Source organism: Piliocolobus tephrosceles, unplaced genomic scaffold, assembly GCF_002776525.5.
Source record: "Piliocolobus tephrosceles isolate RC106 unplaced genomic scaffold, ASM277652v3 unscaffolded_442, whole genome shotgun sequence".
NCBI classification, from domain to species: domain Eukaryota; kingdom Metazoa; phylum Chordata; class Mammalia; order Primates; family Cercopithecidae; genus Piliocolobus; species Piliocolobus tephrosceles.
The window spans coordinates 37697-51724 of NW_022328976.1; the positions used below are offsets into that span (position 1 = coordinate 37697).

Below are 14028 nucleotides of genomic sequence, written 5' to 3' on the forward strand. Positions count from 1 at the left end.
GGATTTATCACATGTAAGTATTTGTCTTATGTTTGGATGCTACATTTTGGTTAGATTTTAATGATCATATCTCTCATCAAGATTACCCACATGATCACTCCAAGGCTGTTGTAAGCCTAACTGACAAGTATTCCATATGTCAAGATGTCAAGTGCAACCCAAAATAAGATGTAAGCACCAAATGGGACTGAGAGAGAAATGCTAGAAATCTTCACCCTTCCTGCCTTTCTTGATGATAACCGTGCATCCTGTGAGGGAAATAGTGTTATCAGTGACAGAAAGGTAAGGTTCTGAAATATGAAGAGATTGGAGGCCAGGTGTGGTGGTTCATGCCTGTAATCTCAGCATTTTGGGAGGCCAAGATGGATGGAATGCTTGTACCCAGGAGTTCCAGATGAGCTGGGCAACATTGTGGAACCCTATCTCTGAAAATAAAAATAAGAAAAATTAACTAGGTGTAGTGACTTATGCCTGTAATCCAAGCTACTCAGGAGGCTGAGATGGGAGGATCGCTTTAGGAGGTCAGGGCTGCAGTGAGCTGTGATCATGCCACTGCACTCCAGTCTGGGTGACAGTGAGACCCTGTCTCAAAAAAAAAAAAAAAAAAAAAAAAGATTGGAGGGAAGAATTTTTGAAGATACCGTGGTATAGGGAAAAGGTGTGCTGTGTATATGCAGATACCCCCCTGCAGAGGTGGGGTTTCACTGTGTTAGCCAGGCTGGTCTTGATCTCCTGGCCTGGTGATCCCCTGCCTCGGCCTCCCACAGTGCTGGGATTACAGGCGTGAGCCTCTGCGCCTGGCTGGACTACTTTGAATCGGTCTTAGTAGGTTTTAATTGTTAATTATTTTTAAATTGATTTCAAAAATCTGCTACAACATGGATGAAACTTGAAGACATTACAGTTAGTGAAATAGGCCAGACACAAATGGACAAATGTCATTTGAATCCACTTTTATGAGGTACCCAGAATTGGCAAATTCACATAGACAAAAAGTAGATTTGAGGTTATCAGGGTGAGGGGGAAGGAAGAATGGGGGACTTAGAGTTTCTGTTTGGGAAGATGAGCGTTCTGGAGATGGATGGTAGTGGAGGTTGCCCAACAGTGTGAATGTACTTAGTGCCACGGAGGTGTATGTTTAAAAATAGTTAAAGTGGAAATATTGATGCTATGTATGTTTGACCACAATTATAAAAATGGAGTCAAGTGTGGAGGCTCACACCTGTAATCCCATCACTTTGAGAGGCTGAGGAGGGTGGATCACCTGAGGTTGGAATTTCAAAACCAGCCTGGCCAACATGGAGAAACCCCATGTCTACTAAAAATACAAAAAATTAGCCAGGCGTGGTGGTGCATACCTGTAATCCCAGCTACTCGGGAGGCCCAAAAAAACAAACAAAAACAAAAAGAAAAATTAACCAGGCGTAGTGGCATGTGCCTGTATTCCCAGCAACTTGGAGGCTGAAGCAGGAGAATCACTTGAACCTGGGAGGCAGAGGTTGCAGTGAGATAAGATACTGCCACTGCACTCCAGCCTGGGTGACTGAGCGAGACTCCATCTCAAAAAACAAAGTTTTTCTTGCAAATAAAAAATAAAGGCCGGGCACAGTGGCTTAGGCCTGTAATCCCAGCACTTTGGGAGATGGAGGTGGGTGGATCACGAGGTCAGGAGTTTGAAACCATAATGGTCAACATGGTGAAAACCTGTCTCTACTAAAAATACAAAAATTAGCTGGATGTGGTGGTGTACGCCTGTAGTCCCAGCTAGTTGGAGGCTGAGGCAGGACTGGCAGGTGAACCTGGGAGGCAGAGGTTGCAGGCAGCTGAGGTCGCATCACTACTCTCCAACATGGTGACAGAGCAAGACTCCATCTCAAAAAAAAAAAAAAAAGAGAAAGGAAAAGAAAAGAAAAAATCTTGCTGGACATGGTAGTTCATGCCTATAATCCCAATATTTTGGGAGGCCCAGGAGCTCAAGACCAGCCTGGGCAACATGGTGAGACCCCATTTCTACAAAAAAAATTAAAAGAAAAATAGCTGGGCATGGTAGCACATGCCTGTGGTCCCAGCTACTCAGGAGGCTGAGGTGTGAGGATCGCTTGAGCCCAGAAGATCAAGGCTGCAGTGAACTGTGATGGCGCCACTTCACTCCAGTTTGGGTGTCAGGGTGAGACCCTGTCTCAACAAATAAATAAGCAAATAAATAAAGAAAGATCTTATGTTCACATCACAAAACCAATCACCAATTACTAGACCAGCTTCTGAGGTAGAAACACTCCGGTCTGAACCCCTGGCAAGGAGCTTGCACCCAGTAAGCCCCAGCTCAACACCACATCCTTGTACCAAAGAGAGTTTGAGATTAAAATCCAGAAAAGCAAAGTTCACTCTTCTTATGGTTTTGGAGTCTCAGAAGGTGGTTTTATTGTTTCTTAATTATACTGAGCCTTCTTTCAGCTTTAAAGGGAATGCCACCGGGTACAGTGGCTCATGCCTGTAATCCCAGCACTTTGGGACGCCAAGGCAGGCAGATCACCGGAGGTCAGGAGTTCGAGACCAGCCTGGCCAACATGGTAAAACCCCATCTCTACTGAAAATATAAAATTAGCTGGCTGTGGTGGCACATGCCTGTAATCCCAGCTACTCTGGAGGCTGAGACAGAATTACCAAAACCTGGAAGGCAGAGTTGTAGTGAGCCAAGATCACGCCAGCCTGGGCGACAGAGTGAGATTCTGTCTCAAAGCAAAAAGAAAAAAAAGAAAAAAAGGAATGTCTAGATGCAGTAGCTAAGTACGCAGAAGCCTTTTCAGTGTGGGAGGCGAGGTGACTGAGTCCAGGGACTCCGGGTTTCTGGCTGAGGGGCTGAGACCGCCCATGGTCATTGTGATGAGTTGTAGGTGGAAAATGAGCTGGGCTGGGGGAAGGTGGTCATCTCCTCTGGATGGGATTAGTTTGAGAGTCCTGTTGGGTAGCTCACTGGGCATGGTCAGTAGACAGTTGAGGAGCTGAGAGGGTTTGGAGCTGGGATTGACTCCAGCCTCACCATGTGTGCAATAGTGGGGGTCACAGAGCGTGAAGATGACCAAGAAAGAGGACTGAGTGGGGGTCTGGGGGAGTCAGCAGCCGGGCATAGGCCATGGAGAAACAGATTCCAGGGGAAGAGGAAAGGGGAGTCAGACCCCAAGGGGAAAAGAGTAACTGAAAAGAGGGGCCAGCCCCGTGTCACATGCAGCAGAGACACCAGGTACAGCAGAAAGACTTTGGACATGACCATGAGGAGTGCCTTGTTGGCCATGACCTGGGAGAGATGGGGGTGAGAGCATGGGGGACCATGCTATGTCCCCAGCACACAAAAGAGTGCCTGGTAGACAGGATGGATTTATGGATGGGGGGACAGGTAGATGGATGAATGAATGGAGAGATGATAGATGGATGCAGGGACAGATGAGTAGATGGACAGATGCATAGATGGATGGATGAACAGATGGAATGAATGATCAGAAAAGCCTTCATGAACAAAGTGAGACTGAGCTGCATCTCCCTGGATAGATATAAAAGCAGAGGAATCTCCTCTTGAGTCAGGAGTGACCCAGTGTGCTGGTCCAGGGAGAAAGTCAGCCCGGCAGCCTGGCTTGACTGGGGACACTTGTGGTGGATATCAGAGGCCCTTAAAATGGGGCCAAGTGAGGCTGGGCAGGTCTGAGCCAGCTCAGCACTCCTCAGCCACACCACACAGCTGCCTGAGGGGATGTGTCACTCAGGGAGTTGCTGGGACCCCCTGGGCCAACATTGCCATCAGCACCAACAGCTTCAGAGATGGGGACAGAGGCTGGCGTGATTCCAAGGCTGTGGGCAGCACCTGATGCAGAGAACGGACAGGCAGAGACACTACTGGGATACTGGCCACCCCCATGCCCTGTGCTTAGGTCACAGCCTACACACTGCAGCCCTGTGCCCCTCACACCCAGCAGGTTCCTGCTCCAGCATGGCTCCTGGATTGGCCCCAGGTGCTGGCCCCGGGGGTTTCAATCCAAGCATAATTCATGGAAGCATGTGTTTGGCAGCGGGACCCAGCTCACCATTGTAGGTAGGTGGCTCTCACAACTTTCAAGCCTGTCCCACCGTCTCCTGTCTCTGGAAAAGTCTGCTTTCTTCCTCTGGGGCTTCTTCTCCTCTGTCCTCCAAGTCTTAAGCATGGAACCTTTCCTTTCTCCATGGGGTCTGGGGGAAGCGGGCTAGTCTCAGGGTATCCTGCAGGAAGGCCCCCCACAGTGGTAGCAGCCACCTTCAGTTTCCAAGAGCAGGATACAGCCTTTGCCCGGGGCCTGTGTTGGGACTGGGCAGGGTCAGGGCTCCTCCCCTCTCCCAGGGCAGATGTCTCAGTGAAGGATAGAGGCCAGTTCTGATGAGGGGCCCTGCGGTGGCCTTAGAGACAGTCACTGGGACCCCAGGGTCTAGGCTGAGGGCTGGATGCTCATCCAGTGTGGGAGGGCCACATGGGGGCCTGGGGACACAGGGGTCACCCCAAGGAAGACCAGTGGAAGGCACAGAGAGGACTCTAGGTCTAGGCTGCAGCTCTGTGACTTGTGCTGGGTCGGGAGGACCTGGGGACACCACAGGACAGATGAGTCTGGGTGAGGTCTGAGAGCCCAGCTCTCCCAGGACAGTCACAAGAAAGGAGAGGGTCTCTTGGGGCAGAGATGTGTCTGTCCCTGGAGTCCCGTCACCTCTGGGGTCCGGTATCTCTCTGTTCACGGGTCGACCTCCCGCCTTCATTTGAGAAAGGGCACCTTAGACTCAGGAGGTGACTAGCGGGAAATAAATGGGGGTGCAGAGAACTCCAGGGACACCAGGTGAAGTCCAGGTGCATCAGAGGCTGCTGGGGTGGGCATGGGGGCTGCGGTGACCTGAAGTCTGGGCAAGCAACCCCAAGAACCCAGCCGATGTGAAGGGTCCTATGGTCGGGCTGGTGGGAAAGAGTCAATAGCAGAGCCCCAGGGTTTGTCTGGGTGGAGCCCATGCTTTACCAGGAGAGGTGAGTGGGCCAGGCTCACTTGGGAAAGGGGACTTGGGAAGGCCCCTAGGAAGGTGCAGGACTGTTTGCTCTTCAGAGGGCCCCAATCGAAAGGAGGGAATTAAGAGGGAGGGAGAGGCCCTGGGTGGAGCAGACGGACACACCATGAACCCTCCCAGAGACTTTAGACAGAGAGAGGCACTCTACACACCCCACGCTACCTCTGCCATCTCTCACCCCCTCCTCTGTCCACACAGGTCAGCCCAAGGCCTCCCGCTCGGTCACTCTGTTCCTGCCATCCTCTGAGGAGCTCCAAGCCAATAAGGCCACACTGGTGTGTCTCATGAGTGACTTCTATCCAGGAATCTTGATGGTGACCTGGAAGTCAGATGGTACCCCCATCACCCAGGGAATGGAGATGGCCAGGACCTCCAGACAGAGCAACAAGTACATGGCCAGCAGCTACCTGAGCCTGACGCCCAAGCAGTGGATGTCCCACAACATCTTCAGCTGCCAGGTCGTGCATGAAGGGAGCACCGTGGAGAAGACAGTGGTCCCTGCACAATGTTCATAGGTTCCCAACCCTCACTCCACCCACAGGGGCCTGGAGCTGCAGGATCCCAGGGGAGGGGTCTCTCTGCATCCCAAGCCATCCTGCCCTTCTCTCTGTACCCAGAAGACCCTCAATAAACATCATTTGCCAACCAGTAAATCCTGCTCCCTCTCTTCATTTCTTATCTCTCATATAATTTGATGCTTCTCCTGGATTCTCAGTGTGGCCTTGGGGGAATCCTGGCAACAGTGGGAAAGTAGCCTGGAGGAGAGGATCACAGTCGCCCAGGCGTGTTCCCTGGGGAAATAGGCCAGGATAGGAAGAGTCGGCTCACTGAACACCGGTCCATCCATTCTCTCCCACCTCCCCTTCCTCCTTGCAGCTTACCCCTCCAACTCGCTGCCTGCATTTTGGAGGGAGCTATTTCTGGCTGAGCCTCCAGATATACACCCTCTGTCCCTGTCCTGATCTGGACCTTCTCCCCACCCATGGCCTCTCTTTCCTCAGTCTGGAAATCCTACTATGGGCCTGGAGTCCCTCTACTTCTGGCTCTGGGCCCTGGAATGCCCTTCTTTCTCTCTGCCCAACTCCCCACCCCCAAGGGCTGAACTGTCTAGGACACTCCCACACCATAAAATTCATGAGCTCTTAAATTTTGGGCCCACCTTGACTTTACACCTGACAGTAGGTTCAGAAGTGTGAGAAAAATAGGAGGAAGCCAGGAAGGAAACACACATGAAAGGCCTGAAGAGGATCAGGACACTTGGAAAAGATAGGCTCTGAGCTCCCCAGGAACCAGTGCAAAAAGGTTAGTAGGTGTTCCATCATTTCTTTTTTTTTTAGATGGAGTCTCACTGTGTCACCCAGACTGGAGTGCAATGGCATGATCTTAGCTCACCATAACCTCTGCCTCGCAGGTTCAACCAATTCTCCTGCCTCAGCTTCCTGAGTAGCTGGGATTACAGGTACTTGCCACAATGCCTGGCTAAATTTTGTATTTTTATTAGAGACAGGGTTTCACCAGTTGTTCAGCCTGGTGTGCGCCATCATTTCTAAGAGATTAAAGAAGTCTGCTCAAGGGAAGTTGGTGTTTTCAATACTGAGGCCAGGCATCTCATTATAATTAAAAGTGGGGATGTGTTTTACCCAAGGCCTCACTATTGATGGTATTTGGGCTCTGACATGTGCACAGGTGACTGCCTGGCAGCCCTAGGACATGGAGATTTTCTCAGATGTTTGGCACAGAAAGTCACTGGTCATCTCTGGAGGAAGCATCATTTTTGGGAAACACTTCTCCATTGGATCCTGAGCCTCAGGTGGAAAACCAGGTCCTGTGTTGGGAATTTCTCTGTGAGGCTCCCTGGGTCTGGGGCTCCAGCTGCTCTCTGAGAAGAAGGTGTGGGGGGAGAGAGCATGGCCCAGCCACACCCAGCCCCTCCTGCATGGTTCCTGCTGAGCAGGGTGTTAGAGGGTTGAGGGCACCAGCAGTGGTCAGGCCTGTGTTTCTGTGGGTGGGGCCAGGGAGGGACACTCGGGGCATCCTAGGGAGTCTCTCCAATGGCTCCTGTTTGACTTCCCTGTGGCTGCTGTCACAAATGACCCCTAACTTAGAGGCTTAAAGCATCACGTATTGATTCTCTCCCTGGTGTGGAGTCAGATGTCCAAAATGAATCCTAGAATGCTAAAATCAGGGTGCCAGCCAGGTCAGGCTCCTTCTGAGGGCTCTGGGGAGAATCCATTTCCAGGATTTTTCCAGCTTCTAGAGGACACCCTGGACTCCTGGCCCCTTCCTCCAACTTCAAAGCCAGAGCTCAACATCTTCAAGTCTCTCTCCCACTCTTCTCTCTCCCTCCCCACCGTCTTCTCTCACCCTCCCTCTTTCTCTCCCTTTCTTTCCCTCCACCCCCACACCTGGTCTCACTCTGACCCTCCTGCCTCCTTTCCCTTATAAAGACTCCACCTTGGACCCACCCAGATAACCCAGGATCATCTTCCACCTCAGGTTCCTTCACATCCTCACATCTGTAAAGTCCCTGTGGCCACAAAACACAGCACATGGACAGGTCCCGGGACTGGGACACAGCCATCCCTGGGCCCTAATTCAGCCACCCACAGCTCCTTTCCCTCCTTCCCCTCTCCTCTGGGTATAAAAAGGGAATGCAGAGAGGTTGGTCAATGAATACACACCCACAGTTAGATGCAAGGAGTGTGTCCTAATGTTGGATAGCAGAGTAGGGTGGCTATGGTTAGCAATAATGTATTGTATATTTCAAAATAGCTACAAGAGAGAACTTCAAATATACTCATCACATAGAAATGATAAATACTCAAGGCCATACTCCAGATACACTGTCTGGATGATGACACGTTGGATGCAGGGAACCAAACACCACATGCACCTCATAGAAATGTTCAATATTATGTATCAGTGTAATATTTTCTATGAATAAGAAAGGTGAAAAAAAGAAGTTATGCATAAACTAGCCATTTGACCTAGCAATTTCAGCCCTAGGAATTTATCTAGAAGGAATGAAAGCATGTGTTCAAAAAGATGTATACATAAATATTCTCAGCAGCCTCATTCACTACAGGCAACAGCTGGAAACAACCCAAGGGTCCGTCAGCTAGAGAATGGATAGACCCATGTGGGCTATGCATACAGTGGAGTGCTGCTCAGTTATACAAAGAAAAGAAACTATGCATACAGGCCACAGGAGGCAAGGACTTCAAAACATTACAGTAAGTAAAAGAAGTAAAACTCCATGAGGGAAGTTGGTGGGTATGGACATAGTTTTGAACTGGCAGAATTTTACTGTGTTCATGGGGGTATTATGTATTGAGTCCCTGTTGACAAGGTACTGTGCTAGGTACAGCAATTATAGAAATGAGAAGCAGACTCCATCTCCATTGTGATGATACTCACCCGTTCTGCCATTTCTGATGAACACTCAGGTACCCTGACTCTCATTGCTCACATTTGTAGGCTTTACTTAATGCCACTTAAACATCCCTATTCCCCAAGTCTTCTTTCTTTTCTATTTTTTTTTTTTTTTTTTACATAGTGTTGCTCTGTCACCCAGGCTGGAGTGCAGTGGCACCATCTCAGCTCACTGCAACATCCATCTCCTGGGTTCAAGCAATTCTCCTGCCTGAGCCTCCCGAATAGATGGGATTATAGATGCCCACTGCATGCCCGGCTAATTTTTGTATTTTTAGTAGTGACAGGCTTCACCATGTTGGCCAGGCTGGTCTCGAACTCCTCCTGACCTCAGGTGATCTGCCTGCATAGGCCTCCCAAAGTGTTGGGATTGCAGGTGTGAGCCACCGCACCCTGCCCCCAAGTCTCCCTTCTTTCCAACTCCCCTCATTAGACACACCTTTTTAAAGAATTGCTTTTTATATGCTCTGATGGCAATAAAATTTAAATGTCATTTTTATACAACAGCTTTATTTCACATGACACCTCATTTGCTGCGATCATAAATTCAAAGTTGCTCTATGAAAGTAACAACTAAAAAGTTGTCATATTTTAGTATGTATATTTTAGGAAATTTCCATAATGGTTTGACTTTGTGTATTTTTTAAAACATGAGTTGTGATGTCACAGAATGGAGTTATCCTACAGAGGTTTCCATCTAACTTTCTACCAGAGAGCTCCATTTCAATGCAATACTTAATAGTCTAAAACTATCTTTTTTTTTTTTTTTTTTTTTTGAGACGGAGTCTCGCTCTGTCACTCAGGCTAGAATGCAGTGGCACGATCTCAGCTCACTGCAAACTCCGCCACCTGGGTCCAAGTGATTCTCCTGCCTTAGTCTCCTGAGTAGCTGGAACTACAGGCACCCGCCATCGCACCTGGCTAATTTTTGTAATTTTAGTAGAGATTGGGTTTCACCATGTTGGCCAGGCTGGTCTCAAACCCCTGACCTCATAATCTGCCCAGCTCGGCCTCCCAAAGTGCTGGGATTACAGGCATGAGCCATTGCGCCCAGCTGAAAACTATCTTATTCCCCATACCTACTCCTCTTCCTACGTTCACTGTGTAGGAGAAAGTCACTGCTATTTACCCAGTCCTTCAAACTAGAGCCTCAGCAGCCTGTTTTTCCTTTTACTTCCCCTGTTCTTCCACATCTAATCATCTGATGCTTCCTGTTCTCTCTCCCAAACGATCACAAAACTTTTCCATCCGCTTCAGTCATTTCCACTGCCTTTAGCCTTACCCGTTCTTCCAGATGAACATAATGTCTCTCTCTCTCTGTTTTTTGTTTGTTTGGTTGGTTTTTGAGACAGAATCTCTCTCTTTCACCCGGGCTAGAATTCAATGGCATGATCTTGGCTCACTGCAACCTCTAACTCCCGGGTTCAAACAGTTCTCCTGCCTCGGGCTCTTGAGTAGATGGGACTACAAGTGCCCGCTACCATGCCAGGCTAATTTTTATATTTTTAGTAGAGATGGGGTTTCACCATGTTAGCCAGGCTGGTCTCAAACTCCTGACCTCAAATGATCCACAGACCTCGGCCTCCCAACATAATGTCTCTTAATTGGTCCCATTGCTTCCATCAGTCTTCTATTGTGCAGAGAGACCTCACTACAAACAAGTCTGATAGGGACTCCTCACCTCTGTGTGGTTCAGTGACTCTCATGTTTCCAGAATAAAATTTAAACTCTACTTAAACTCTAGTGCTGGACATTGAATGAGCCTTTGTATTCCAGGTTCATCCACTGTCCAGCAGTGTAGCCTCAGACAACTGAACTCTAAGGCTTTGTTTGCTCACCTGCCTGAACTCACTGAGCAGTTGTAGGACCTTGGGGAAGTTACTTGACTTTCCCATCTAGATTTATGCTGTAAAATGTGTACAATGGGACTGTTTCTGAGGGTTAAATGGGTATTCCACAGTTGGAACACTGTCAGGCACATAATGCTTGCCAGATGTTGACTGTTCATCTTTATCCTATGAGGCCAAAGGTACCCCACTGTGGGGTTCTCAATTTTGTATAAGAAGATAATGCTTTATGATTTGTCAGTAAAAGAAATATCTGGCGTGATGGCTCATGCCTGTAATCCCAGCACTTTGGGAGGCCGAGGTGGGTGGATCACCTGAGGTCAGGAGATCAAGACAAACCTGACCAACGTGGCACAACCCTCATCTCTACTAAAAATACAAAAATTAGCCAGATGCAGTGGCACGTTCCCGTAGTCCCAGCTACTCAGGAGGCTGAGGCTGGAGAATCACTTGAACCTGGGAATTGGAGGTTGCAGTGAGCCGAGATTGTGCCACTGCACTTCAGCCTGGTCAGCAGAGCAACACTCCATCTCAAAAATAAATAAATAAGTAAATAAAAGAAATATCTGAGTACCCCTGCCATGGGAAGAAGAAACAGAGGGAGAAAAGCGAGTTGGTAAGTCATAGCATTACAGAGCTGGGAAGGATGTGTTCAGTCCCTATTTTATAGACCAGGAGGGGAAAGTGTGATGTGTCCCAGGCTTTCATTCAGGATACACAGCCATAACTCTCTATTGAGAGTGGGACCTGGGCCCTGGGGGTAGCTATGGTGGAGTTGCAGATAAGAACTAACACTTGTAAGACAGGAGAGAAGCATTTAGTTACAAAAGCAGTCAAAAACTTGTATATAACTATATTTGGTGAGTCAATGAAAGCCGTCAGACTCTGAAAAACAGAAATGCTCCTGGAACTGACTTTAGTAACTGGGTTTTCTTGTTTTTTTTTTTTTTTTTTTTTTTTTTTTTTTTTTTTCTCTTGAGAGAGACTTTCACCTTTGTCAGCCAGGCTGGAGTGCAATGGTGTGATCTTGGCTCACTGCACAACCTCTGCCTCCTGGATTCAAGCAGTTCTCCTGCCTCAGCCTCCCAAGTAGCTGGGATTACAGGTGCCCACCACCACACTGAGCTAATGTTTTGTATTTTTAGTAGAGACAGGGTTTCACCATGTTGGCCAGGCTGGTCTTGAATTCCTGACCTCAGGTGATCCACCCCCTCAGACTCCCAAAGTGCTAGGATTACAGGCGTCAGCCACCACTCCCGGTTGTACCAGGGTTTTCTATTGAGTTTCTTGCTGAGAGTGACTTCCAGTTATAACTCCCCCGCACTTTCCTCAGGACTGGAAAGCTCAGGCAGCCCAGAGTGAATAAAAGCCCGCATAGTGCAGTCACCACAGAGGGGCAGGGTGGCCACAAGGTGGGCAGCAGCAAGGATGGGCATTGTGAGGCATTGTGTGGGGCTGTGGGGCTGGACATTGTGAGTCACTAGCCTGACCTGGCTGTTTCCTGGTAACCAGGTGACATAGGAAGCTTTGTGGGTTATAGGCATCAGTCAGGGCCAGCAACCCTCAGTCGGTAGCTAGTAGTGGAAGGAGGAGAAGCTCCGACTGTGCTGTCTCACAGCCGTTTTTGTGCCTCTTGGTGCTTGTAGTGTTTGTTTATTTTTCAGAGAAGACAGCAGGTCCGCGACCTCATAGACCAGCCAGTTTGGGAGGTGGCGGCAGAGTAAGGACTGAGGCCCCAGATCTCCCTGGGGTCAGGCTGCTTCTACAAGTGCTGTGCCAGCCTCAGTAGTGTGGCTGCTAGGACAGCACCATTTCAGTTTCATCGAAGGCTCAGGCAGGAGTGGAGAGGAGTGTGGGTGCCCCATGGGGTGTATACTGACCTGTTGTATCGACTCCACCTGTAGCTGGTGCAGGGGGAAGGTGGCACCCTGTTATGAATCTGATATTTATGAGGCTGTGGCTGCTGCAACATCAGAATCCACTACCGTAGAGCCTGGCAAGTTCGATGTGGGAGCCACAGAGGGCCACAGCCTCCCAAAGTGCTGGAATTACAGGTGTGAGCCAGAGTGCTCGGCCAAAAAAATAATTTTTATGTAAACTAGTTAACCAAAAATCACCCCCATACTTGTGAACATTTTTTCATGGTAGAAAGTGTTCAAAGTCACGTCTCTCAGCTTCCCTGGTGTAGCTAGAGCAGGCCGTGTGAACTTGGCCTATTTGAATGAAGCTTGATTTTTAGGGAATCTCCCCAGGGAGAGTCACACAGAAGCTGCTGAAGCCCCTGATCACAGGGCCCCCAAAGAGTGTGTAGAAGTCATTTCAGAAGATGACTTACAAATGGGAAATCATCACTATTTTTAATTATAGCATTTTAATATTGAATTTTTAAATGATCTCTATGAAAAAGAATTTGTGATTAATACAATAGAGTAATTTGGGTAAAACTGAGTCCATTTCACCAAGAAAATAGGCTTTTAATCAAGTAATAAATCCTTTAAAACAGATGTTAAATGTGGCACCAGCATAATTAGATCCTAGTGTACTGACATGGTCTTGAATACGTTAAGAAAATGCTATTTGTTTTGTAGACTTTCAAAACATTTGAGAGGGAGGAAGGCACTCTTCCATTGACCCTCAGTGTGCATTTATTTCCATTTTGGGTTGACTGTTTTGTGTTGCTGCCTGATGCCTCTAGTACAAGGCCAAGACCTCCATGTCTCATGTTTTTCCTGCTCCCCTCCTCTGCCATCCCTCTTCCCCTCAGGGGAATAGCCCAGCATCAACTCAGTCCATGCTTGTTAATCAACCACCTCCATACACCACATCCAGCAAAGCTTCCTGAGTGACTCACAGTCACCAACCACCGGTGCACTGGATCTTTCCTCTGTGTCCTTCCAGCTCGTCCTGAGGATGGCCTGTTTTTAAGATGTTCACCACAATGCAAAGATGAAGATGATGATGAAGATGATGGTGATGATGATGATGGTGATGTCCAGGTAAGACCCACTTTTTTTGTCTTCCACAGCAATCTTGCTTTCCTGATTCTTCTCAATTAATTTTGACTTGAAAACCTGGCAATGCACGTTATGTACACTGTACACTATTCTCTTTGTGGGGGTGGAATTCAGTAGAAGTGTCTTCCCAACTGATACTTGGTACTTTATGCTGCTTCTAAATGACAGCATCCATTATCAACTGGAATACTGAGGCATTTTCCACAATACCAGTTTTCCTCCTTGGATGAAGCATTGTACGTTTGCATATAAAATTAAATTTAAAGGTTAATTCTGTGAATAGAGGTCTTGTTTTTCTATAGCTATCCTCTGTGCTAGTCTTTGGGTATTTTGACCTATGGCTCAATCACTGTACTGCCTTCTGGTTTTTTATCATTGTCCAGAGAATAACAGATCTGTGTGAAGCACACAGCAGAATCTGATTCTCATGTTTTCTTTTATATAATTGCAGCTAAGAGTTTGGAAAGAAAACAGTATGTACCATGAAATAACTCACTTCCCGAGGAGAAAACTTGCTAGATTCATTGTAGAGAAACCTGATTCTGGCTTCCTGCTGGGAAAGAGGCTTGGGGTTTTCATGAAAGTGATTTTGCCAGTATAGAACTCTGGCCCAAGAAGCTATAGAAAGGTTTGTCAACCCAGAAGAAAGATTTGGGGATCATGTA

General features: G+C 48.0%; 1 protein-coding gene across 1 annotated transcript; it reads left to right on the plus strand.

Moving 5' to 3' along the window:
- The first annotated feature begins 2651 nt into the window (after window positions 1-2651).
- Window positions 2652-5718, plus strand: LOC111530413 (immunoglobulin lambda-like polypeptide 1). Its single transcript, XM_023197610.2, has 2 exons — window positions 2652-4084; window positions 5269-5718. Exons 1-2 carry the CDS (start codon window positions 3814-3816, stop codon window positions 5583-5585), a joined length of 588 nt encoding a protein of 195 aa, XP_023053378.1. The 5' UTR covers window positions 2652-3813; the 3' UTR covers window positions 5586-5718.
- Window positions 5719-14028: the final 8310 nt, after the last annotated feature.

Coding starts and splice junctions, on each gene's coding strand:
- LOC111530413 (XM_023197610.2), top strand. CDS start 3,814: ATGGGGACAGAGGCTGGCGTGATTCCAAGGCTGTGGGCAGCACCTGAT. Junction 4,085..5,268: donor GACCCAGCTCACCATTGTAG/GTAGGTGGCTCT, acceptor CTGTCCACACAG/GTCAGCCCAAGGCCTCCCGC.